This window comes from Nuphar pumila, chromosome 16, assembly GCF_984573655.1.
Source record: "Nuphar pumila chromosome 16, dmNupPumi1.hap1.1, whole genome shotgun sequence".
In the NCBI taxonomy this organism is placed as follows: domain Eukaryota; kingdom Viridiplantae; phylum Streptophyta; class Magnoliopsida; order Nymphaeales; family Nymphaeaceae; genus Nuphar; species Nuphar pumila.
Window position 1 is genome coordinate 12,866,868 of NC_143264.1, and position 24,138 is coordinate 12,891,005.

The following is a 24,138-nucleotide window of genomic DNA, read 5'->3' on the forward strand; positions in this document are numbered from 1 at the left end:
TTGATCTCGCGGAAGCTTTGTTGAATTCACCTCATGGTCGTCGAAGTCATAGGAGGGCTACCTAAGCCCATGGTAAGCTCTTCCTCAATTATTCTTATTATTTTATTTTATTTATTTGGGACGTGTTTATCTCTATTTTTCATATTTTATTTTTTAAGCATTGGTGGTTCCCCTTACCATCAATCTCACCTTCTTTTTAAGAGTTTGGGTCGAGGTATGCCAGATCGCACCGTAAGACAAAAAGCTCCATACCTGAATCGATTGATTCCTACTCACCAGAAGATGAAAGAAAGATCCATATTCTTGAAGAACCAAATTCTTCTCTAAGTTGTCTATATCTAGATCCGATTTCAAAATATCCACTTTAAAATCTATTTCAAAATCTTTTTTAAAATATGGATCCACAGTCCTAAATAAGTCATGAATCTGCGATTTTAGTCATGCTAAGGATTTTGGCATGTTTATAGGTTTTTGCAAGAACACATCATTTTTTCAAGGACAATAAGGTTATTTTCTGTTTAAAAAAATTAAAACTGATTATTGCTCAGAAGTTATGTGTGCTTTTGAGAATGTCTTATATTTATTACTGGCTGACGAACTTATATGAGCCAAGTCAAGCCAAACACCCATTGTCTTGTCAAGTCCATTTCACAAGTTTGAATGAGCTTTTTATAAGCTGAACACAAGCCAAGCCACACCATCAGCTCGTCTCATTTCCCAACCCGAAGGTCCACTAGGTAAAGTATCTTAGCAAGCAATTTACAAATAAGTGATACACATCCAGTTGGTACTTTGTACGTAAACTGGGCAGGTGTCACACCATGTGTCGCAAAAAAAGAAAAGAAAAAAACATTGTAAAACAGTGTTTTACCTGGTCCACCAGGATTGAGCCTGGACTGAGACCAATTTGTGCATAAATCTTAGACCCAAAGCCAACTAGTTGGCATTTATAGAATTTGGTTAGTTACCAGGAAGCAAAATGGATATTGTAAGCGATGCATCAAGTGGAAGCAGAGAAGCTAATGTTAAAAAGTAGTATGAAGCATGAAGTGGGATTCATTTTGGAAGAGATTGTGGAAGCATGTGAGAAGAAAAAGAGGAAACTTGAAGGAAATGAAGGAGAGGGGTATGTAAGGGGCAAATAAGGGAGATGCAAGTGTGAAGCAAAGGGCGGTAAGGGGCAATAAGGGGGAAGCGAGTGGGAAGCAAAGGGGGTGCAAGGGGCAAATAAGGAGGAGGTAAAGGGAAAACAAGAGGGAAATGAAAGTGATGTGAGAGAGAAGCAAGTTGAAAAGTGAGTGGGAAGTGTGCTTCACACAAATGAGAAACAAGTTTCCCTTGGGGAAGCATGGCACTTCTTGCTTTGGAAGCGCTTCCCCCTTAAAGGGGCACTTCTAATTACTATGTTTTAGAGTTTAACCAATATTTCATTTGATTAATAAATAGTTTAACAGGTTTAGCATCATACATCCAAATCCAAATCTGACAAACCTCGAGTCCAATTATGAAAACGACATATTGAGTAACTATTTAACCCATATTTTAAGAGTATCATACTTTTAAAATGATATTTTCAATGGCCAATATTATACAAAAAGATAACATCATTCTGTACGAAAAAATGACATGTTTTCTTAAAAAACCCATAATTTGCTAAAATATGCTTGATGACTAAAACCGTAAATAGCCAACTTTATTAGGACCTTTTTACCCTTTGCATGTGTGCAACTCATGAAATTCATATGATATATCACTCCGCTCATTGGGCATAACAAACTCCTTCTTAAAAGGAAGTCCACACATTTTTTTGCGGACCTCATGAAGCGCACAACAAATTATATTATTTATGCGGTCTTCTCTTTTAATCATAAGATCACAAATACATTTGTAAAATCACATATTTTATATCAAAGTTGTGAAAAACCATGCGAACCTCCTTTATCATTTCTTTAACCTTCACTTAAATGTATGTTTGAACATATTTTTATGGTATTCAAGAAGCGTGCAAAAACAAGTTTTGTGAACCTCCTTATGATTGTAACTTCATAAATACCTTAGTAAAATTGCATATATCTAGTACTAAAGTCGCTGAAAACCATGCTAACCGACATAGAATAAATGTGACTCTTAGAGGGTATAAAAAGAGATTGCCTACACCCAAGGCTATTTTCACATATTTTAGGGTTTCTTTGTGGTCTCCTTCTTCATCTTTCGCAAAAAAAATACAGTGACTTTTTCGACAACTATTTTTGGCCACTTTTTCTGGTGATTCATTGTTGGCATTTCATCGTTGAGTTTTTCAGATTCAATGACGATGAGTTTTTTGATAAGCATATTCTTAATGATGAGTTTTTTTGGTAAGCATAATATTTTGATGAGTTTTTCGGTAACTATTTTTCTTAAGTTGTTGCATCTTCTCTCTTGTACCTTTCTTTATCCTTCCTACAAAAAATATGCCTACAATCAATACATTGAAAAATATAAGAAACTATAGCACTATTAGTTTACCTTCCTAAACATTGAGTTTTATTGACAGTTGAATAGTGATTTAATTGATTGGTTTAATGACTTGAGGCACTTGCTTGGGTGATGGCTATGAGCACTTTCATCTTCTAAATCCTAGAGGCTTATGGGTCATGGTTTTATTTTAGTTCACTGCTTAATTTCCTTTAAGTTGTTTTGTACGTAGTGTTGTTGTTGTTGGTATAGTAATGACAACTACAACTAATAATTTATTCTCATTGATGAATAAATTTTATGCTTTTTTGTATACTTTAATGTCAAACGTTAAATCTTGTGCTTCTTAGTATTGACTTTGCAGAGTTTGACACAATATGAAGACTGAGAAGTCTGTTTCTTAGGGGCCCACACCCACATCATCTGCTAGTGTTGGAGCATAACAAGAAATGCCAAAGAAAAAAAATTACATATTGGGTCATCCTATGTACTATAATGTATATAATCAACTTGACACATGGATAGAGAGAGCTTGTTTCATGGCAAAAATACTGGTTTTACGACATTTATCAAAAAAAATGCATTCTCAATTATGAGCCACCCCCAAAGGAGCATCACAAAACACTTGAAACATTGGCTAAATTGCAGTTAACAACTCTTGGGTGGCATAAAGTTGAAGCAAAATATGCAACAAAAGGATGAGGAGTTTGCTACCATAATCATGTCTCCCATCCTGAAAGTATCTAAGGAGGTGGAGGGAGACCCAACAAACAAGAAGTTTGACCCATGTGCTCACTCTAAGGTTGTTGCTCACCTCAATGATTGGATAGATGAAGCTAGGGACGCGGCCACAAAGAATATGGATGATAGAGGGGTAGAGAAGGCAGTTCAACAAGGAAAATGAGATAAAGCACCTCAGCAAGGGAAGAAGAAACCCCAACAAGAGGAGGAGGAACCTCATTAAGGGGATGGGGAATTCTACAAAAAGGGGAGGAGACACCTCAACAAGGGAGAATATAGAGAAGAAAGTGCAAGCTCTGAAGAAGAGATCGAAGCGAAAAAGAAAGTTCGATGATCTTGGATAGGTACTTTGTTCATTTGTTATTTGTATATAAATATCTTTAAGATGTTTACAATCAATTTCTATTTTATATTCAATCATTTATTAAATTACTATATTGAATATATGTATAGGCATGCTCATTTTTTAATAAATGAATAAATATATGTATAAGCATATTCATTTGGTGATGAATGAATACATTAATGTCAGAGTTGGTTTATAATGAATGCAAAAAATAAATGTATATAAGAGCAATTTTATTTTAGAATGACTGAGCAGAATGAATGAATGAGCGGGTTCATTTCGAATGAATGAAATAAATGAATGTATGAACTAGTTTATTTTTAAAATAAATAAATGAATGAATATATATATGAGTATATTCATTTTCAAATTAATGATCTAATGTATGTATGAGCATGTTCATTTTAGAATGAATGAATAGAATTAGTGAATAAAATGAATGGGCAGGTTTATTTTGAATGAAAATGAATAAATGTATAAACTTATTTATTTTTAAATGAATGAATAAATGTGTGTATGAGTATATTTATTTTTTAATTAATGATTGAATGTATGTATGAGCAGGTGCATTTTTAATTAAATGAATGAATGTATATATGATCATGTTTATTTTTGAATGAATATATGTATAAGCAAATTTATTTAGTGATGAATGAATGAATGTACGTATGAGTGCATTTATTTTTGAATTAATGATTGGATGTATGTATGAACAAGTCTATTTTGAAATAAATGAATAAATATATGTATGAACAATTTCATTTTTAAATGAATGTATATACAAGCATTTTCATTTGGTAATGAATGAATGAATGTTAGAGTTGGTTCATGTTGAATGAAAAAAAATTGAATTGTAAAATGTTTGCTGAATTACAACAAAAAATGATGGATTTGCGATTTTAAAGAACTTCACAAATAATTGTTGCAAATCATAATCAAGAGTTGTGATTTTTGCAAAAATTCACAATAAATTCTTATGAACAATGACAAATATATGCAATTTGAAAGAAATTTGAAACATTCACAACACAAAATAAGCATTTTTTCTCAAATGTGATTTCAATACAAGATACAATTTTAACCCCCGTGTTTCGTAAAATGGATAGTGAGAGGTTGCGAAACTCCGCAAAAAAGTTTTGTGAACATAAGAAATTTTGCGACTTTCACAAAATAGTTTTAGGAACAAAGAGTTGTGATTATGCAGGACTTTACAACAAATTATTGTGAACAATAATTAATATTATATGATTTGAAAGAAATTTAAGACATTCACAACACAAAATAGGTATTTTTTCTCATATGTGATTTCAATACAAGATATGCGATTTTAACCTGTGTTTCGTAATAAGGACGATGCGAGGATGCAGAGCTCCGTAAAAAAGTTTTGTGAACATAGAGAATTTTGTGACTTTCGCAAAACAGTTTTGTAAACAAAGAGTTACGATCATGCGGAACTCTGCAACAAATTATTGCAAACAATGACTAATATATGCAAATTTAAAGAATTTCGAGACATTCGCAATACCAAATAAGTGTTTTTTCTCATATACGATTTCAACATAAGATATGCGATTTTGCAAACATGAATCTCAAGACTTTCATAATTTTTTTTAGAACAATGACAATGATGTTAATTTCTTATGTTTTGCACATGTCCTCTATAAACATACAAAATTTGTAGAATATTAAACCTGAAATATTTAAAAAATAATGATAAAACTCATAATTTATATTTTTAAAGTTTGACAAATTTAAATTTATTAAACATAAAAAATTTAGACTATAAAAAAACATGAAAATTTTAATCAGCTATAAGTTTTGACTTAGTTAAACATGAAGAACAAATTTAAACTCATAATTTATATCATTAAAGTTTGACAATTTATAAATTACAATATTAATCAAAAGATAGTCACCATAATTACCCACAGTTCTATAACATCCATCTCTATAACATTTGTTGTTTTCTGCTGCAGTTTTTTTTTGTTCTTTGCCTTAGCATTCACCCTCATTTTCTTATATAATGAGATCAAATGATTCCTACGGTTTGTGACATAATTTAAAAAAAAGAATTGTTAGCAAACAACTAATATAAGTTATCTTCTATAATCATCATGAACATGCATATGTAAACACGTACCTAGGTGAAGGTCAATTCCTTATTTTTGCCCAAATATTGCATGTATAAAAGGACAAATATACTATAGTCATAATTATAACATAAATATTTCAAATTAACATGTACAAAATATTAATTAAATTAACAAACATATAAGCAAAATAATTATTTGTTTTCTTGCTGAGAAATACCATTCGCAAGTCAGACTATCTACTCGGAGTAACAATTGTAGCCCATCTACGCTGTAAAAAATTTTACTTGCAACAAAACATTAAACCTATCAAGTATGAGAGAGAAATAAAATCATGTTTAATTAAAAAATCTTAACTTACTATATTGCAGACATCCTTATGTGCACAAGTTGTGCTATGAATTGAATTATATAATTTAAACTCTTTTGCCTTTAGGTTCATTAATCAAAGAACCCAGTGTTTGTTGCCCCACTTGACAGAAAATAAGACTTGCAATATAAATTGAGTTTAAGGTTACTTTGGGCACTCCAAATTTATGTGTGCAATACACGCAACATTGTCCAACAGATACCTTGTTAGCTTTAAACCAAACATAAGGTATGTTGTCATCAACATCCAAACATCCAACAACCCCATCTTCCTGCCCTTTAGTTGTGAGCATTTGTTTGACCAGTCAATGCTTACAAGTTAGTTTTTGTTAGTCAATAGTAAAACAACAGAAACATCAGTTTTTCAAACTCTCAAAAAAATAAGGGGCAAGGTAAATGATTTTTGACATATTATATAATTTTTTCATGTCTTAGTTGTGGGTTTTTTAGAGTCTTTATATGAATCTTGTTAAATGCAATGTATGTGGTACATTCATGTTAGATTCATTTGAGTATGCAAATAAACATAACAAACGAACGCGCAAACCTAACACTTACGTCACTTGCCATCAAAGTATCTTCGTAAAATTCATACTCTTTATGCTCATTTGACTTTTCTCACCAACCTTTACAAGTATTTTGAGCATCACAGTTGTTTCCTTGTTTGGGGATAAGGATGAAGGTTTGAATAACTTTTTGCTGCGACATTTCTGATATGGTTTATAAGTATTCATCACAAGCTACCTAAGATATACATAGAAGACATAAGACATTGAAACAATTCATTAAAAAAGACTACATAAATATAAATAAGGAATTCATTAAACAAATTCAAATGAATACAGATTTTGCAAACCAACAATACTTTAATATACTGTTATTTGTGTTTCCTTAAATCATCAATACAAATTTGCGAACAATGACAAATATTTAAGATTTTAATCTAATTATGTTAATTTTCTATGTTTGATGAAAGATAATGTTTTAGGGAACCACTAAAGATCTCTAGCTGCAATCATCAGTGATATGATAGTGCAATTTAACAAATATTGAATCCATCATTAACTACCTACACAAAAAACAAATATGAAAAATGATTGTCTTATATGAATAATTTTACCTGATTCTCTAAAATCTCTATAATTTTTTATATTCTCTCAATGTCTAAAATTGTAAATATCCAACATCGTTAGGACCTTTTTACCCTTCACAATTGTGAATTGAGGCATTATTGGGATAAAATTGGACCGCCTGTTGACTAGGTCCAACTTCTACTTTAATCCATAATCGCAAGTTTTTTTATGTGGACCTCACGATCTTGCATAAATTTATTTATGAATTTTTTACCACCAAAATTACAAATATCCTACACTTTCACATATATGTCAATATTTTGTACAAACAAATTTACGTAACACCTCTCACAAATATCTTACTTTTTTGTATATACTTTCCAAAATTGCATAAATTTATGTGCAAAAGTCCAATTAAAGAGAAACAACAAAATCATAAATCTCCTACTTAAATATTTATGAAAGTTTTATTATATGCGCTTTTTCTTAATATTTGCAATTTTGTTGAATAATATATATACTTGTTTTTTATTCAAGAGTTTCTTCTTCTTGTTTATATCTACAAAAAACTTCTCTATAGAACCCTTGCGATGATTTCTGCATTTCAAAGAGGTTGCAATATCATCCTTGTGATCGACTTTCTCATCTACAGGTTCAAAAGGTGAGTTCCATACAATATATACATGCATATCCCCATGCATATTTCAGTTTAATATGACAACTTACAATCAGGGGTGTGAACAAATTCAGCTTGCGACAATTAAATATCGCCATGCATTATTATGCTTGGTTGTTTCTATAGATGTTTTTGTATGTTTCTTTATGTTGTTATCAACTTTTTAAGCCACCAAATTTATCGTTTAGGGTTTACTATGTTTACGGTTTTTTCATAGAAATATATATTGTTGTAGATGATTTATGATTGTTTGCTTGTTCTTTAATTAATATTTTTTGTTCTTGTCTTGGTGTAATGGGGCTAGGGTTCATTGTACACAAGCATTGAAAGAGATAAAGTACACTATCATGGTTGTTGTAGGCAAACAATGATGGCGTCTGAAAGGTCTAAAGTATACTACCGTAGGTCTGATTACACTAATTGAAAATCTATAGTGGTCTCCAAAAATATTACCTTTAAAGAATTTGCAGCTTTGATGTCTCATAAAATTGGATATGCGGCAGACTTATTAAGCTTCTAGTATAGTAATTCTTCAAACTTAAATAAGCAAGAAAGCTGAATAGATGTTGATGAAGATGATGATATAGAATCAATGTTATTTAGTGGTGATGTTTACTTGAAAGTATGCAAAATTAGTGAAGGAGTACTTGATCAATGAAATGATGTGAATCTCGTGGAGAATGTGCATGTATCTCAGGCACCATCTATCGAGTTGAGTCTTTTACCGATTATCCAATTGTCCTAAATAGTGGATGATATTGATGTTGTACATGATCAATAAATCATTGCAAAGGATAAGAAATTACGTGGGAAAAGAAGTGCCAGTGATCTTCATCGCAATAATTTGAATGACATGCAACCTTCTCGGGCATACGACAATGCTAGGTATAAGTTATAATTTTGATGTAATTTATGGTTGAAATGTAGGTGTGATGATGAATATGATATTTTGGTGGTTAATCTTGAATGTTAAAAATGCAAAAATGATGCATGCATAGAAACAAATGAAGCGATAGATACAATAAATTTTGATTTAGTTTGTGCAACTGAACAGTCAATTAGTGGTAGCAACAAACATGTTGACAATAAACAATCGAATAATATCGATGATGATGAGTATACCATGTCGATAAGAGATGATAAAGGCAGTAATGACATGGGACAAATAAGGGCGAGTGAAAGTGATGCACCAATAGCATTCAAGAATGTGAACCCTTGGTTCTCTTTCAATAGGTTCTCATACAATGAAGTACAATTGAAAATCATTGAAATAAAGACATTTAATTTGTATGAGCAATTACATAATAAAAGGCTTAATGACTGTGAACAATTTCAATGGCTATCAACACACTCAAACGATTGAGAAATTGTTTTGGGCAAAAGATTTAATGATCTTCAGCACTGCCACGAGTTTTTAAAAGATCATGTGATGAGAAATAACTATAAAGCAAGATTCTTAAAGAGTTGCAATAACATACCCATTGTCGTATGCACGATGAAGAACACTCATACGACGGTTGATTGTCCGTAAAAGATTGATTGCACAAAGGTACATGGAGCATGTTTCTTTTAAGTGAATATGTATGATAGCGAACATATATGTGGTGAATCACTTGGCAACCTTGTAGTGGAGAAATTGTCTTCCAAGTAAATTTCAGGTATTATTCACAAACGTATGCACGATAACCTGAAGATAACTCCAAGAGAAATCATGAATGACATCAGTTGCGAGAAAGGTGTGGTATAAACAAGCATGGTGTGTATGAGAACACACTAAGGCTGCATTATATGGTTCATTCGAAGAGTCATTCAAGATGCTTCTTACTTATTTGGATCATCTGATGAAGGCTAACCGATGATCGATAGGTTTTGAAAGGATGCCCTCTAGTTTTTTTGGTAGATGGTATGTTCCTAGAAGAAAGATACGCAGGTATATTGTTGTCGGCCCATATTATTGATCGTATGGGAAAATATTTTTTGTAGCATTTACAATTATTGATAATGAGTTCAATGATTCATGGGCATGATTTTTAGAATATATAAAACATGAATTCATACACTTCGACGAGTTTAGAGAGAAGAGTATTGACAGTTATATCATATAGGCATCCTGGTTTAAAGTATGTTATCCCCCACACATGCCCTATATGTCATATTAGATTTTGCATGAAGCATTTGACGAAGAACTTTTCAAAAAAAATTGGTTCACCACTCAGTGCACTTTGGTGGAGTGTAGCTTGAGCAACCAAGAAAAAACAATGCAATTATTTTCTTGACAAAATTAAGGAATAAAGCATAGACACATACAAGTATCTTGCCATTGACGTGGAACCAAAATATTGAGTAACTGCCATTTTTCAATGAGAAGATATGGTTGCTTAACATCTAATATAGTAGAGAGCTTAAATTCGTGGATTTTTACAATACGTGATAAGCCCCTAATTCCACTTATTGAAAAGCTTGGTCTCATGCTTATGAAACTTTTTTAGAAAAGAAAGATTGTGAGGCAGCGTATGACAGACGTTGTGGTGCTAAACTTAAAAAAAAATCTAGAAAATTGAAGAAAAAGACACAACAAGTACGTGTGCAAGTAGTGCATTACCTCCGACAATAATACGAAGCTCGTAATCGATCTCACAATTACATTGTCGATCTTCAAAGGCGCTTGTGCTTTTGTGAAGAGTGGCAAGTTAGCGAGATTCCTTGCGAACACATGATCACATGCATTTTGTATGAGGGCAACCCATCGAAGGATTACTGCAATAAGTTTTTCACAGTTTAATCATATCAAGATACATATAATCAATATTTATTCTTCTCGATGGCAGATAATGTCCCACACATCGCTCCACCTAATCTTATAGATGTCTATACACCAAAAGTGGTTTACAAAGCAAGGTGACCTATGGTTAATAGATGAGAAACATAATACAAAGATGTGTCATACAAGTGCAGTCTATGTAGTGAGATTGACTATATCAGGCAAAAGCATGAATAACAATATGTATATGTAGTGTTGTTTAATTAATTGCTTCTTCATGTGTATATCCAATGTTTAATTAATTACTTCTTCATGTGTGTATCTAGTGTTGTTTAATTAATTGCTTCTTTATGTGTACATCCAATATTTTTTAATTAATTACTTCTTTGTGTATATATTAGGTAGTTCGAGATGTATATTCGTACACATTCGTGCACTCTGAAAGAATTCTAACAGTCCTGAAGTTCGAACAACAATGAACAACTGATCATACATCATGTCTAAGTAATAGCTAGGACTCACGTGTGTATATTTGATATTAATCATATATAATTTATTTTGTTATTAAGAATAGGTTAATGAGAAAGGAAAAACTATAAAAAAAAATACCACACTGATATGAGTTTGGCAAAAAAACTCTCTTGGCAAGTGATATACGTGTTAGTTTTGCATATTTTTTTGTTTATTTTTTTGTTACGTTTGCACATTATTTTGTTTAGTCTTTTGTTACCACACTGGATTTACTATGTATCATCTAGCAAGATTCATAGAAAGACTACAACTGGCTCATAATGAGAATAGGAAAAGACACAACTTGCCGAAGACTCTATCTTACCTCGTATTTCTCTGTGAGTCTGAAAAGCAAAGTTTATATTGTTTTACTACCGATTAATATAAACTAACTCGTAAACCATGTTTGTTCATAACAAATGATCGCAACTAAAGGACAACAAGGTGGGGCAGCCGACTGCTTGGAGAGCAACGACTTGCCATATTATTTCATTGATGTTGACAAGCTACATTTTAACATAACTTTGTACGACGACTTATAAATAAATTTTTATGTTCAGAATGACGTTACACTAGATTTATGTTGTAGCTCTTAATTCATTTAAACTGGGGTAACGAGCATTGGGTTATTTGATAAATGAATATAAAGGAAAAGGACTTCAAGCTGTACAATTCCACACCGAACACATATTTAGTAGATAAAAACCTCAAGCAAATAGTACGATAACATAACTTACTCAATAATGTAAATGCTTTTTGTATATGTTTGTTATCTCCTTTTTGTTTATATGTGTTGCAGGCTTATTTTTTAACGCAATTTGGATTTGACTGTTACAAATATTAGACAATGCAGACCATGGAGGGCATTCCTCAACAAGAGAATCAATAATTACTTTGCATTTGTTTGTTAACTCATTTTGTACATGTACATGTTTTTCACTTGGTATTTTCTCATTTTACAAGACTGCAGTATATTTGTCATACAGTATATACAATACTTGAGCAGAAACTAGAGATTGAACTTCACGAAGGTATGAATTCATGCCACTTATTCACTAGTTTGAGATGTTCACTATAGTTAGTTCTTTCCAATAAAGAGTTATTTTCAGCAAGATGTCACATATATAAGGAGTTGTATGATCAAGTTCTACAAGCACACAAAGAAAAGGGCTTTCAAGTGTGTAAAAGACAATGAAAAGGTGGAGACATTAGTTAGAGAGGTGCCAAAAGAGTTTGTCTAGCTAGTTGAGTTGTCGACAATTATGCGCATTTGTGATAGATTAAGTTAAACTTACATTTGTAATTGAATGAATTAAGTTAAACTTCAAGTTAAACATTGACTACAACTTTGTAATGAAGCCATGTATTAAATATAACTTTGTAATGGTTAAACTTAAAGTTATTTGATTTCTTATAAACCAACTATATTTAGTTCTATGTTAATTATATTGACTTGTCTATACATGGAGAAACAGTTTTGCAAAACTGTCAGATTTTTGTCGATCAGTGGGATTTTCGTAAATATACTTCACGAGATTTCAGAATGTATATGCAAAAAAGCATGATATATGTAAATGAGTTAAAAATAATTGTCAAAATTAAACAGCAGGTTGGGACCACAACGGGTTGATATATGATTCAAGAAATCCACAAAAAATAAGAAATGTTGCATATTTATCATAATTTTGTAAATATTTAAGATATTTACGATAAAAGGAGATTCACAAATAACTTTATGCAAGATCGTCTAGTATATGTGAATAAGTAATATATTTGTGAATTTAGTGGTAAAAGTGGTTTCACATATAAATTTACACGATTCCAAGAAGTATGTGAAAAATAGGATATTTGTGAGATGTGTTTTCTAAATATATTTATACTAAATATTGAACTATATGCAAAAATATAGAATATTTGTGATTTTGGTGGTTTCAATTTCATAAAAAAATCACAAATAAATTTATGTGAGATCGTGAGGTCCACATAAAAAAACCCTGTGATTTTGGATTTAAGTAGAAGTTAGACCTAACTGTCAGACGATATAATTTATTGCAATAATGCCTCAATTTACAGTGGTGAAGGGTAAAAAGGTCCTAACGATGTCAGATATTTGTGATTTTAGACATCGAAAGAATATAAAAAATTGTATAGTTTTTATTGAAAATTAAAAAAAGAACAAGCAAACACACATAAATCATCTACAATATATATATATATATATATATATATAAAATCGTAAACATAATAAACACTAAACGATAAATCACATAAAAAATATTAAATAAAACATATGACAAGCAAACTACTATATACATATACACATGGGCCTAGATGATACACTTTCTACAAAAATGAAAAAAGTTTGGAATGAAAATAAAACAATATGCATATATATTGTTTATATGAAACTCACCTATAGATCTAACCGGGGCCACAACCTCGTCGGAATGCAACGATGAAGTGTCGCAGAAGAATCATAGAAAAAGAATGGCAAAAAATAATGGATAAAAAAGTTGCCAGTTTTTTTTGCAAAAGATCAAGCAAGTGCAAGTTAGAGACCACAAAGAAACCCTAGAAAATGCGAAAATAGCCCTGGGGTGCAAAATTTATCTTTTATACCACGAAAAACTATAAACATGAAAATCACATTTTATAGGTACCAAATATATGTGATTTTACTAAGGTACTTGCAAAGTTACTATCATAAGGAGGTTGTGAAATACTACAAAAAAATGTGTGAACATACACTTAAGGGTTAAATAAAAGAGAAAGAAGGTTTAAACGGTTTTCTGTATCTTTAATATAAAATATGTGATTTTACTAAAGTATTTACAATTTCATGATTAATAGAGAAGACCGCATAAATAACATAATTATGTTCACAAAAAACAAAGAAAATATGCGAACCTCCTTTTAAGTGGGAGTTTGTGATACTCAACAAGCAAATCGATATATCACGTGAACTTTGTGAGTTTCGCACATGCGAAGGGTAAAAAGGTCCTAACAAAGTTGGATATTTATAATTTTGGTCATGAGGCATATTTTAACAAATTGTTGAGTTTTTAAGGAAACACATCATTTTTACCATACAATACAGCCATTTTCAATAAGTATAATGTCATTAAAAAAATATTTGCATTGCAAATGTGAGTTTAAGGCGATTCTAACTCATTATTAACATGATAAAAACAGTTTTTGCAATATTTTTATATTCAATCTACGTTTGCTATATTTAGATATATACTTAATATTTATATGCTGATGTTTATACAAATTTTCCTAAGAAAATCTAGAAATTTGAAAAATATCTCCATTTTCCCTCACCAAGATTTTCTTGAAAGCAATATTTGCGCCCTTGCTATTTAAGCTAATTGAATACAAAGTCTGCAGTTTTCAACCAAACCTGAACCCGAATCTATCTGTGATTATGTAGGGTTCAGTCATACTTCCAAACCAAACCGATTCCATGAGCGTCCCTACTGATGCATATTTTTTGAATTGTATGATGTGCTCCAAGAAGCTATTACCCCCATTAGACTTTTGGCTGTCCAAATTTGATGGTAGAACAAAAAAAATCCCAAATCTCTACTTGAACGACTCGAACGAACTCTGCAGCTTTTCTAGTTGAATTTTTTCATTAGTAGCAGCTAGAAGATTGAAATTTTTGGTTATTAAGTTTTTTGGCATAGCCAAGGGAAAACTAAACAACCCCCTCACCACCAACCGCGCATTGGCAGCCAACCAGGGAGCACATCCAGCTTTGACTTGGAAGCCCACCAGGGAGCACACTCATGTCAGATGACAAACCAGTCACGCCTAACCAGGAGGCCAGATTGCAACCTTATAAAGAATGGCTTCTCGGTTTAAGTCAATGCATTCAAATCTAACGAGTTGATGTACCTCATAAATGTCACTAAAATAAGGTTGCCAAAGTGGACATGCATACCTGCCTTGTTGTGGAGAAAGAGAAAGAGGACATTGGTCAAACACATATCAAATCGTTGCTTCATGGTCTCTGAAGATATCATACTTTATGGTGCTCTCAACCACTTAAATGCTATGGGGTCACATTCTTTTCAAGGAGAAACATATTTATTTCCTAATACAGCTCAGAAGAAATCCCTGATTTAAAGTAGTCTCGATGTTTACAGAGAAACATATTTATTTCCTAGCATCATTTTAGTGCAAAACAGTGAATGGTGTAAACAGCTATTACAAAATTTCATAATTATTTACACCATCATAAATAGCTCATCTAAGAATGCAATTCCTTCTCAGAAGAGGTTTTTATACATGGAAATAAATGAGAAAAAAAATGGCTCTTCAAGTCTCCAAATAAGCTGACATTCCGCAGTTAATGATTTCATTAAGCTTCACTAATGACCTTCTGTTTGGATTTGGGTCGACCAATATGTTTGGCAAACCTACCGGTCAAATACTTCATTGCCATTTCAACTGTAACGCTGTCTGGTTTTACAGTCTGTTACAAAGATTGTGAGGCCAATGCAGAAAAATGAGAATCGAGCACAAAGATATCCACAAAACAGAATAAATAAACAGCTCAAAGCATCTGCTGAAGAAATCTAAAAACATGGCTAAAATGATCTTGGAACAAAAGCAAACAAGAAAGTTAGCTCTGGAGAAATCAATATCAAGTCTTTACCATAAGGGCCTCAGTTAACAACACTAAAAGACTAGCCTTTTAACAATTCAGAGATCCTTATTTGGCTGCCTTAAACTTAGATGACTAGTCTCAAACAAGTCCTTAAATCATTGACTTTGTATTCACTTAGACTGCCTAAGCACTGAACGAGGAGGAAACTCTACATTAACAGAGTGATGAAGGATCCTCACAAGAGACAAATTGACAAAAGACTGTCAATCTACACAGTTCATTTAATTAGTTTAAAGAGACAAACATGCATCTAATTCTACAGAGAAAACTACTTAAAATATTTTGCTGTACCCTTTGGAGGAAATTTTGACTTTGATTGTATGGGATTCCAACATAATGCCAGACATACATTATTGAGCAAGGTAACATTCCCACTAAGCTCTTATCCAGTACATATGCCCCTATATTCTTCCTGATGGATCATGCAACAGAAAACAAAAGATTCATATCCATAGATGCACCTAGACCAAGATGAGCACTATTTCATGACCTTGACCGCTGGGTACAACTGTACAACTGAAAGCTGCTGAGGGTATTATAATTAGAAAAGCAAAGAAGGTTAGACAGAGAAAACCACTAAAAAAAAAGAGAAAGTAAGAATAGCATGGTGGAGAAAATCAAGCAACACCACCTAAAGATGGTTTGGGCAAAATGTTAGATGGGAACATACTAAGTTGTGAGATGCTGCGGTCGAAGTATCAAAATGGCTGTGGTAAAGACAGCAAAAGCTATTGAGCAGGATATGAAACACTACATAGTGATTCAAGTTTTCACTCAAAATGAACAAACGGATAAAACAGGACTAATCAAACACTGAAGAAAACAAAGGTGTTTTGTCTATTCTGTCAGAAAAAAGGGGGAATGCACATCTGTTTGAAACAAATATTAGATGACGGCAGAAGACTTGGTAATGATGGAAATAAAGATGAAGATGCTGATACATAGCACTACAAAATATAGTGCAAATATAACGTGGCAGTGTAGATGAATAATGTAAGCATACGACTGCAATATTACCTGCTCAAGGATACAAGCCTCGGTATTGAAAAGTGAAAACAAGTACAAACTGGACATAGGCCAGGTATAGGGAATAGCATGCACATATAATATACATCAGAAATATATTTGGTACTCTTTATAACATAGGTACTTGGGTCAGCCCCTGTAGCCGTGTCATACCTGTACCAGTACTTGGGTACTCCTGAGTATAAGTCAACTGGGTTTAAGATTTGAATCAACTCCATTCCGGTCAAAATATTGTCAACACTTGGAAACAAAAGCTCCAATATTAACTATATATTTTTTTATTTAGTAATGAATAGGTGGTCCCAGAACACCTACAGTCACTTACTAGAAGCTATAATTTTCATAAGCTTTTTTTTTTGTTGAACAAACCCTGCAGGTCAAACATTTCTTAGTAGAAAACAAGTTTTGGATGATGTGGTCGTCAGGTACATATAGTTTTTTAAGATCTTCAAAGAGCAACAACCCACAATGTGCGAAATTCTCATGATTTAAAAACTCCTATTGTTACATCCAAAAAAATATGATCCAAGGAATGATTCCTATCAAATAAACTCTGCAGAATTCATCTATGAGGTCTGATTGAGAAGATGCATCCCACCCATGGTTTCTAGTAGGTGGGCTAAGGTGCTCCTGGAGCACCATAGCATTACTGTTTTTTAATATTCATTGTTAGTTACTTGTGCATCTTTAACATGTGTTGGACTTTAGTTTATAATTGACAAACTATGACTTCATATGTACAACATTTTGCAAATAGTGTTAACTTTTCTGTGTGTTAGATATACATGTATCCTCATACCCATCATTTTAGAAATCCCCATGTTACCTTCATAGAAACTTAGTTGAAGAAGTCTATATGGAGGCACCTCCTAGTATAAATGTTCCTCAGGGTAAAGCTCTTCGTCTGAAAAAGGCTCTTTATGCTATTAAAAAAGCACCAAAGGCTTGGTATGATAGGTTTAGTCGTGTTATAATTTATATTGGATTCAGATCTTGTTTGATTGACACTGCCTTGTTTGTTAAGATTTCTGATGCAAATATTATTATCCTACCTCTCTACGTGGATGACATAATCAATACCAGGGTTGAAAATATCAAAAAACTTCTCAAAAAACATTTTGAAATGACGAATATAGGGTTTCTAAAATATTTTTTTATGAATTAAAGTTGCTTACTCTTTTAAAAGGTATTTATTATCTCAGTCTAAATTTGCTTTTGATATTATTTTCAGGTCTAGAATCACGGATGATAAGAAAGTTGATACTCTTGAGGTTGTCAACACCAAAATGCAAATTGATGATGAAAAACCGTTTGAAGGCCCTACTCATTACTGATAACTCATTGACGTAATTTATTACCTTTCAATTACTAGGCCTGATATAACACATGTTGTACACACAACTAGTTAATTTCAACACGCTCTCACTTTTGTTCACATGTGAGCAGTCATACATATTATTAGATATATTAAAAATTCACTTTCTTGAGGACTTTTTATGTTTGCTTCATCTTCGTTAGATTTAATTGTTTATACTGATGCTGACGGGGAAGGTGATCCCAATAATAGGCACTCAACCACATGTTTTTTTATATTTTTAGGTGAATCTCTGATTTCATGGCGATGCAGGAGGCAGTAGAAGGTTTCACTTTCATCAACTAAAGCTGAATATCAGGTCATGGCAACTACAATGATGAAGGTGGTTTGGCTTAGAAGGTTGTTGGTTGATATGGTAACTGGTGTCTCACGCATATGTTGTGACAACAAGAGTGCGATCTATATTGTTAGCAATCGTACCTTTCATAAATGGATTAAACATATTGAAATGGATTGTCACTATGTTCGAAAGGAGTATCTTCATGGGACTATAGATTTGCTTTATGTGACATCAGAATATCAATTAACAGATTTTTTCACCAAATCTCTCACCGCTCCCAGATATCACTTTCTTTTAGACAAACTTTTGGTTATTATACCGTAAGTTTGAGGGGGAGTGTTAAATATATATATATATATATATATATGTATATTATATATATATATTACATATACATATTACATATATATATATATTAATTATTTTTACCTTTTTTATTTTTATCTAGTTCAAAACTGTCACACGGACTCTTCTAACAGGGCACCGCACCTGCATCACACCCGCACCCAAGCCATACTATAAAATGTATATATATGAATATCATCCGAGATTGACTATATAGTAGTTTTAACAATGGAAGCCATGCTGATTTCCAAAGCAGTAATCATGTTATCAACATACAAGAGGAGTAAAAAAGAGTCAATACAAGTAGGGCAGACAATGATGTGAAATATGATAACTCCAGCATAAGATCTTTGACCTTTGTCAATAATTTGGTTATATTTTCACTGAAAAATCAATACTTTTAGACAAACAGAAAGCATACCTTTGGCACAGGAGCACACGTCCGTCTATGTTTTACAGAAAATCCGTATTTGGAGATTTTCAATATGATTGGTTTCTTATCTTCTGGGTGACTTCCCTATAACCATAAAACAGCAAAAATTAAAACCAAGTTGATAGGCAGCTGCACTGCACAAGTAAGAAACTAAGCCAGTAATATACAATAAAACAAATAAATGAAGAGTGATGTGGTTCTCTATATTATTGTTTCCCCTTTTACTTAAAAATATAAATAAACAAGCGGTTTACTAGAACAAAAGGGTATAAGATTCGAAGATACCAATGTTTTAGGGTACTGCAAAAGTTTAAGAGCATCCTCCAAGCCGACAGACTCCACATCCTTTACCTGTACAAGATTTTAGAAAAACCATCTTCGCTTTGTGGAAAACAAAGAACCACAAAATAGATGACATAGTGGCTAGCAATGATGACCATTAAGACAATAACAAGAAGCACGAGTAATGAATAAACAAACAGCAATTAGTAATTCTTCAAATGTTTTCTGAAGGAAAGAGAACCTTTACAAGGCCAATAAATGTACAGCTAACTAGGGAGAGGCAATTTTTATTACACTTGAAGTAATTGCTAAAACCGAAACCTACAAAACAAAGAAAAAAGGAAAAAACACAGAAAGAGAGAAGGCTAGCAGCAAGCTGTCCCGTCCTAGAAAAACAGAAAAAAATGCAAAAAAAAAATTACATAAAATTTCCTTCTCTAACCATGTGGGCAAGAAACATCCCTCTATCATTGATCAATGATCCGAAAAAAATAAAAGGAAATTGATCATGAAGTCACATAACTCAATTAATAAAAAAGAAGAGAAAGCTGAAGCACCAATAAAAAACTGTTAATTCTATGGTTTCATTTGAGCCTAGGTAGTCCTAATCCCCAAGAAATACAAAAAGTGACCTCTCCAACAAGTTTTGGTAGAGGGATGATTGATATATGATCCACACCACCTCAAAAGATTCTCTTATATTTGATTTTCGACAGGAAAGAATCATCATATTTCATTGCTAGCATTGCTAATTGACTCGCCGTTGACAATCCCTCTTGAGAGAAAAGGGCCACTGAATTTGATTTGCTAACTAACGCTGCTAATGTTTTGTTGATCAAGTCCAAGCAGCTGAGAAGGAAGTAGTTCTGGAAGCAGAGCCTCTCCAGATCCAAACACAGATCTATTTCTAGATTATCCTCAAGCCCACCAGATAAAGAAACAAGACTAAAACGCTGAAATACATAGATACATATTCAAAACCAAAATAGATAAAAGAAACCCAAAACATAAATTGGAAGAGAGAAACTAGACCCAAGTTGACTTCACACTCACGTCCTTGAATCCGATTAAGTTTTGGATTATTCAAGCATTGCAGTTGGTATTTCTAAAATCCATTAAAAATTTAAAAGAAATGACCAAAGTCGAAATAAAGGGCAAGGTAGTTCAAAGACCTCACTTGGAGGCATAGAGTGCAACTGAGTGTAGGAATAGAAACGCGGCTTGAGTATTTAATATGACACCGCCAAAGCTGTTGCAACAAATTAGAAAGTGTTCAAAACCTTTGTTGAGGAATGTAGTACTAAATTTTATGCTACCCTTCTACTCTTGTACATATTATTTTAGATGGGTATTCTTGTACTTAACCATGGCGTTATGTAGTCAACTATTTTTGTCTTTTTGTGAACAAAGAGAAGTCGATTCCCATATATTGTTGTAACCATCTTTAGTCATTGCTTTATGAAAGTCTTCTTCACTGTGACTCTTCTTTCTTCTCCGCTGAACATGGGGTCAGAGCCATGACTGCAAACTTGAGAGGAGATTCATCATGTTGGTGAGGAGAAGAAGATTCCATTCAAGCTGCATAGTTACCCTACTGACGTCATCTCTAGAGGTAACGAGTTGTACAGTCTGTTGAGATTTGCGAGTTATGATTTGGGGATTTGTTAGTTTGCGAATTTAGAAGATTGGTGGCAATCAGATTATTGATTTTTTTTTGTGCAATTTTTTGTGATTTTAGGATATTGAGGTCAATTTTGTCCAGCTTTGAGAAACCTGCTCAGTCTGATTGCACCAATGAGTTTTAATGCCTCAAATGAAATGTGTTTCAGTCATTTTTGAGTAAGGATTCATTTGGTTGCATTTTGGGTGACAGATTCAGATCTGGCTGAGTTTTGATGTTTTTAAGAGTTTACTTGAGACAGTATCCAGTTTTTGGATGAATATGACTGTTGGATTGTTGGTTTGAATGATTTTTGCTGAGTTCTTTGTTTGACTGTCACTATATACTGAGTTTGTGATGGTTTCGATGTGGTGTGATCAGATTGGCTGTAGACCTATTGTTATCTCATCATGAAACTAAGTGTTGATAGTTTGGTATTGATCGTTTTGTGACGTTGATTAGGTGGTGCAACTTGTTTCGGCCTTACATTGTTGATTCTTGGCAATATACAACATATTGTAGTGTTGTTGTGTTGTGGTTGTTCTTGTACAGCATTTGAATTGTAGTTGGGGCTGAGATTTTATGGTAGTTGCAATTGAAGGAAGAGGATTGGGTGGCTACTTGGATGTAACGTGTAGAAAGCCTAAAGTGGCAGATGCAAACTATGACACCTTGATGAAAGAATGGAAGATGAACAATGCCAAGGTGAAATCCTGAATTATTGGATCTGCGGAACAAAGAATAATTGTGAATCATTTCAAGTTCCAATAATTGAAAGATGATTGGGGTTACTTGAAGCAAGCCTATATGCAAGAGAATTGGCCAAGAGCATATCAGAAAATGCCAAATTTGAGGACCCTAAGGCAAGGGAACAAATCTATTCAAGATTTCTGTTAAAAAATTTCAACAATTATGCAACTCTATTGCCTTGATAAAAAACAATTAGAAGCGTGAAAAGTGTAAGGGTTGCAAGATTTACATGGATCTGGAAACTCAATCCAAGGAGGTGGTTAGAGTGATAGAGTTACTCATAGCTCTTCAACCTGAATTCGATAATGTAATGAGTGTCATGATCCAGAGCACCTTTTTGCCTATTGTCACTCAGGCTCTCTTTGATCTTTTTACTGAAGAGAATAAGATAAAGTCATTTGGGCCATATCTATTTAGAGATATGATCATGGTAGCCACCAGGAAAATAGGTAGGGTTATAGTGGTGGAAAATCTGGGGCACCTAAGATTGACACGAGTGGAGTGCGGTGTCACTACTGCAAGGAGATAAGACACATGAAAAAGGCCTGCCCAATGTTGAGTGGAGTGCGGTGGAAGTGCATCTGTTTCTAGTGCTATGGGTGGAGAAAAGAACACTGAGAAGGATGAAGAAAGTGTATTTGCAACTGTGACTACATCCACTTTTAATGCGTAGTCTTTTGTTCATTCCAAGCTTGATCAGTTGCAACAACAGATACAACAATTTTTTTCTCTGTCTGCCCCTTCTGTTTCAACTACTCCCTATAACTCTGGTCGTGCCTTTGCAGATATCCCAAGTGTCAGTTTTGATTGTTGATAGACTCAGGAGTATCATGTCATATGACTGTTAATGAGTTTATACTAACCAACTGCAAACCATGTTGTGGAGCATTTGATCCTACATATGGTTCTCATATGAATGTCTCTAAAGTTGGTTATGTTATTTTTTATTTCAATTCCAATGAAAAATTAAATGTTCTTGAAGTTTTCTTAATTCTTTCTCTTGCCATGAATCTGATTTTTTTTATTAAATTACCCAGTACAATTGTGATGTTATTTTCACTCCTGACTGTTGCTTTGTATGACTGTGAATGAGTTTATACTAACCAACTGCAAACCATGTTGTGGAGTATTTGATACTACATATGGTTCTCATATGAAAGTCTCTAAAGTTGGTTATGTCATTTTTTATTTCAATCCCAATGAAAAATTAAATGTTCTTGAAGTTTTCTTAATTCCTTCTCTTGCCATGAATCTGATTTTTTTTTATTAAATTACCCAGTACAATTGTGATGTTGTTTTCACTCCTGACTGTTGCTTTGTGCTATATCAGTGGTTAGGGAGGAGAATTGGGACTAGGCATAGACGAGGCCAACTTTACTTCTTAGATCAATGGAATCAAAGCTCGAAAGGCATAGCTGAGCTTAGTATGGGTGTTGCAGTTTTGGAGCCGCTTGCCCTATGGCACTAACAGTTAGCTGATGTGTCTAGTTCTAGATTGCAGTATATGTTGTCATTTGGTGTTTTTGCTAGTAGCTGTACTGGTATATATAGTTAAAAAGCTCACAATCAACAATGTTTTGAGAAACCAAAAGTGGATGTAATTTTCCCTCCAAGGATTTGCAAAATGTGCAACATGTGCGTGTGAGGCCAAGTGCCTCATTCAAAAGGAAGCCCAAAATAAAATTCAGGTTGCTGGCAATGACTATGCAATTGCACATACTAACTACACATTAAAAGATAACACACAAGTGTTGAATGAAAATGCATGCCACAGAGAACAAAAAGAAATTTCATTGATGACGATGGTACATGCCTGGACAAGGCTAGCTCTTTTCGGAGAATAGCCTTTTCTATCCTCCCCAAGTTGGATATAGAACCCATAAGGTCCATTTTTCAACAAAATCTGCATAACAAAGAAAAATCGATGACACAGTGCAATAAATAAAAAGGCAAGAAAAATGATGAAGCATTCATTGATGTGAATTTTCAGAAAAAAAGCACCCCAGTGAAGATGCATAACCAACCTTCTCGTTAGAGCTAGGGTGCAAACCTATTAACTTTGGCTGGAAACACAAGTCCGGTTTGTCACAGATCACATCATCATCATCATCTTCACTAATAACTGTTTTAGCAATATACCTGCAGAGGATATTTCTTATGGCTCAGCTTGACCACATGGCTGAACAGATCCAGATTTGCATTAAATTTATGGCTTGCACATTTACAGTTTTAACAAACAGCAAACGACAAGGTCAAATAAATATGCATGACTAGATCAAGAACCCCCAA

The 24,138-nt window shown here is 33.1% G+C and overlaps 1 protein-coding gene across 3 annotated transcripts in view; it reads right to left on the reverse strand.

Annotated features, from left to right (window-relative positions):
- Positions 1–15,102: 15,102 nt before the first annotated feature.
- Positions 15,103–24,138, reverse strand: part of LOC149812950 (DNA topoisomerase, type IA, core) — a 101,050-nt gene continuing 92,014 nt past the window's right edge. For 2 of the 3 annotated variants that reach the window (XM_089991320.1, XM_089991319.1), the window contains 5 exons: positions 23,874–23,988; positions 23,663–23,752; positions 19,443–19,508; positions 19,146–19,241; positions 15,103–15,503 (listed from right to left, as the gene is read on the reverse strand). In XM_089991320.1, coding sequence (XP_089847446.1) covers positions 15,390–15,503; positions 19,146–19,241; positions 19,443–19,508; positions 23,663–23,752; positions 23,874–23,988 — 481 coding nt within the window. In that variant the 3' untranslated portion in view covers positions 15,103–15,389. Of the gene's footprint in view, positions 15,504–19,145; positions 19,242–19,442; positions 19,509–23,662; positions 23,753–23,873; positions 23,989–24,138 lie in introns of those variants that run through there. The other variant, XR_016428229.1, reaches the window with a different exon arrangement.